At 37.6% G+C, this 4,200-nt stretch overlaps 1 protein-coding gene across 1 annotated transcript in view; it reads right to left on the bottom strand.

Moving 5' to 3' along the window:
* Positions 1 to 1,642: 1,642 nt before the first annotated feature.
* Positions 1,643 to 4,200, bottom strand: part of LOC106944542 (zinc finger protein 570-like) — a 5,907-nt gene continuing 3,349 nt past the window's right edge. The window contains exons 3-4 of the mRNA XM_015027579.1: positions 4,042 to 4,198; positions 1,643 to 3,339 (exon numbers count right to left, since the gene is read on the bottom strand). Of these exons, the coding sequence (XP_014883065.1) occupies positions 2,090 to 3,339; positions 4,042 to 4,198 (1,407 nt within the window). The 3' untranslated portion in view covers positions 1,643 to 2,089. The remainder of the gene's footprint in view (positions 3,340 to 4,041; positions 4,199 to 4,200) is intronic.

Here is a 4,200-nt window from a genome sequence, read left to right as displayed (position 1 = left end):
GGATAAACATTTTTTGAATGAACTCTTACCTAAAAGCTTAGTCAAGAGGTGTGATGATGCCAAACATTTTCCTCGCTTGTTGAACATCCATTTCATTTCAGCCATCTCCTCCACTCATGGTCATATTTTATTGTTGCTTTGACTCCTACAGGAGCTTTGCATTTATTCATTTATTTAGAGACTCAGACGTCCTCTCTGTAAAATAGCTCAAGCTAAGTCAGGTTCATCATAATTCATGACAACATAAGTGTTTAACTGAACGTTTGGCAATTTAAATAACTAAGTTTGAGATAAGATGCTGCATTTAATCTTTTTTTATGAATAACTATCCGTCATGTGTATTCAGATACAAGGCAAGATGCTAAGTTAGCTATCACTGGATTCAGAGCAGAACTAAATTTAACGTGGATCCCTGCACAATTTGGTGAGAATTTTAAGACTTGTCAGACAAATTCATAAAGTAAACAGCAAGAATGTCAGTACACTTGAACATAAGTAAGGCTGAAAGTAAAACCTAATTCAACCATTTAAGTGAGAGGAATGAATTATTACAGAAAGAGTACATTTGAAAAGTTAAGATGTAAAAAAAACACAAAAAAAAACAAAAAACGGAGCTTATCCCAACAAGACTGAGATAAGGGCCTAAAGGGTTAAATATCAAGTAAAATAGAGCAAACACAGCAGGCATAGTTGTGATTATTGTGGTTGAGATTAAACAAAGGAGGAAAAAATACACCAATTGTATTGATGCACTAAGAGTCCCAAAGGCTAGCAGAGGCAGACTCCTGCATGTTCTCCTGCACTCTGCCCATAAACCTTCTCCGTTTTTTTTTTTCTCCTCCTGCCCAGCAGCTCTATTAACATTGCCCACTGTTCTTTCTCTGCACGTCCATGTAACTTTTTGTCAAACTGATCAAATTAACATGTCTCTCCAGTGTTGTAATTTCTAATCCCGGTCGCTACCAATGAAAACTCTGATTTCTCAAAGCTCCACCTTTATTAGAGCTGCTGTCTCAAACACAAACCAAATATCTTGGAAGGGTCGACTCCACAGCAGTCTAGTAAGACGTCCCTGTTCCTCTTTTACATATATTGCCTTGACATTGAGTTTCCTTTCAATGACCTGAAGCAGAGAAATATTATAGACTCAAAGCTTGTTTATTTTTGTAAAACCTTTAATGTGCAATTTAAAGTTCTTTGCATGAAAATACAAATGAGATTAAGTGCATTAGAATCAAGAAACACTTAAGAATAGCAGTGTAAGCATCAATAAAAATAATAAAAACAGCGAGATGCACAGCTCTGATTCAGGTGTAATTTGACTTCTTTCCACTAGATGTCAGTGTCTGTCTACACTTCCAGTTCAAAAATACTGAATCACTGCTATTCACACATAAAAAATGTTTATGGTGAGAGAGTCATTTCCAACCATCTTACCATGGACATCTAGAGCTCAGTTTGGTGTTTGTGTCCCAGCACAACTTGGACCTGAAGTTAACTGAACTTGGGGTTGAATTTACTGACAAAAAAATATATAGAAGGATCCAAGCTGGTGACAGCATGTTAGTTAGGAACTGGAAAAGTAGGAATGCAAAAGTGAAAACTACTTCCCTAAAGTATTTTCTGTTCAGAACTAAAATTAAAAAAAAAAAAAAACATTAAAAAAAAAGATTAACAAGAATAGAGTCTAGGAGAGATGACAGATGATGTTCCTGATTTGCATAAAATTTCATAATAACAAAACACCTAAGCTGTGTTTTTTTAGTTGCTACTGTAGGTGATTATCAACTACCTCGGATGCAGAGGAGACCGATTTTAGCTAAAGGCTCTTATTTACGTCCAAGATGAAGAATAGCACAAGTTTTGATTTTCAATGATAAAAGATTTTTATGGGTAATAACAGTTTGAAATAAAAAAAAAAGTGCAATAAAGTGTTTTGTGGTAAATGTGTTAAAAACTATAGATTGGAGTTCAAAAGTGCAAGGGAGGGTCATTAAAATGCTTTAGTCACTGCTTTCAGAAGGGAGCAAGAGTAAAGTAGAAACATAAATCAATAGAGGCGGTTTACATATATTAAGATTTATGACATTCAATTTCCCTCCTGGCAGTTCTGAGGTACTTCCACGAACGAAGCATCACAAGCTCGTACCTGCTCACCTCGGTGTGTCATCATATGAGAAGTCAAATGACTTCTTTGAATAAAACGTCTTCCACAAGTCACACAGGAAAAAGGCCTCTCACCTGAATGAATTTTTTTGTGCCGAGATAAACATCCTCTATCTGAAAAACTTTTCCCACAAGTCAAACATGAGAAAGGCCTCTCACCTGTATGAGTTCTATTGTGCCGAGATAAACTATCTTTCGAGCTAAAAATTTTTCCACAAGTCAGACATGAGAAAGGCCTCTCACCTGTATGAGTTCTATTGTGCCGAGATAAACTATCTCTTGAGCTAAAATTTTTTCCACAAGTCAGACATGAGAAAGGTTTCTCTCCCATGTGAGTTTTTATGTGTTTAGTGAAATTACTTCTTTGTGGGAATCTTTTTCCACAGAAGCATGAATAAGGCGTCTCACCTGTATGAGTTCTCATGTGCCGAGAAAAGCAGGCTGCACCACTGAAATTTCTTCCACAAGTCATACATGAGAAAGGTTTCTCATCCGAGTGAATTCTCATGTGAACCTTCAATCTAGCCGCCATTGTAAAGCTTTTTCCGCAAATCAGACACGAGAAGGGTCTCTCATTTGTGTGAATTCTCATGTGATCAATCAAATAGCTGGAAGCGAAAACTTTACCACAAACTTTACAAGCTGAAATATTGCAGTTTGTGTGCATTGTCTCCTGCCATTCTGCTTCTGGACCGACAACATTCCCAGTTTCAACTCTGAAATGCTGAAAACTCTTTTCTTCTAGTTCGTCAGCCCTGTTTGAGCCAGATTCTTCATTGTTGCTCCTTCCCTGGTTTTGTTTCTCAGGCTCAGCGGAAGTCTGGATGGTGAGTTGGTCCTCGTTTGACTCTGGTTTCCTCTTCTCCGTTTTCTCATGAATAGTGACTCCTGTGAAGGAATCAGTTGGCCAACGCTGTTCAAGCTGCTCTTTCTCCAGACTGATAAAGAGTTCCTCCTGTTCATCCTTTACCACCGATTTCTGCTCTTCTTTTATTTGTGGTGGTTCGGGTTCTTCTTGGTTTTCTTTCATCTGTTGAGGTTCTGGTTTCCCCAGTTCCTCATGCATACATAAAGGTTGCATCTCACCTAGGTTCAAACTGGAGTTGATCTCTAGGCTGGGGAGCTGATGGTCAGTGACATTATCCTCCTTCCAAACATAAGGCTGTGTGAGGTCTGGACAGAAAGAAAAACATTTTTGATTAATCCAAGTAGAAAACAAAAATACTTCTTTTTTTTTTTTTTATTTCAGGGGCTTTATAGAGGAAGGTGCTATGGTCAGACAGCTTAGTTTTTTGGGAGTTTTCTTACCCACAATTCATTGTGTGGAAAGGAAAACCAGTAACACTTTTGTGAATTAAAAAAAACAAACATCAAGCAAGACTGACATTTATATGCTGAGATGCTCTCCTTCCAGGTCAATTGGTTTAGTTATTTGCAAATGAGAATGTGCAAAACTGTCAAACCTCAGATGTGCAAAGCTGGTAGAGGTGTACTGCTGCAGAGTTGCAGAAATTATAGCAGCAAAGGTTCTATAAATCATGGGTTCAGGTGGGCTGAACCCATGAATTCAACGCCACATTTTTCTGATTGTTGTTTGCATTTTGAATAGCCATGCATCTTCTCTTTCACATCATAATTTATAACGGTTTATAAATTAGATAGTCCCTTTTAACCACATTACTGAGAGATGATGTAGTAAACAGACAAAACATCCTGCAAAAACGCATTTTTTACTTAAATGTTTATAAACAACTTTAAGTCTTAATATTTTAGCCCCGTTCATTTCTGTAAACGTGTGTACAATGAGAACATTTACTTGACACATCTCACTATAGTTTAGTCACCAAGTTTAAGACATCATGGTTTTAATCATACCTATTCTCTGTAGCTTTATGTGGGGTTTCCAGTAGATTTCCAGCAGTCTCTGTTGACGCCACAGCTCTTCCTCGTACTGGACGATGGTTTTATCAAACTCTGTAAATATTTCCTCAGCAGCAGCGGCCAGTCGCTCCCTGATAAAGTCTCTCAGAGACT

The sequence above is a fragment of the Poecilia latipinna genome, unplaced genomic scaffold (assembly GCF_001443285.1).
Source record: "Poecilia latipinna isolate Pla-1442-1.1 unplaced genomic scaffold, P_latipinna-1.0 Scaffold104, whole genome shotgun sequence".
NCBI classification, from domain to species: domain Eukaryota; kingdom Metazoa; phylum Chordata; class Actinopteri; order Cyprinodontiformes; family Poeciliidae; genus Poecilia; species Poecilia latipinna.
Note: the sequence above shows the minus strand (reverse complement) of the source record. Positions and strands in the feature narration are given on the sequence as shown.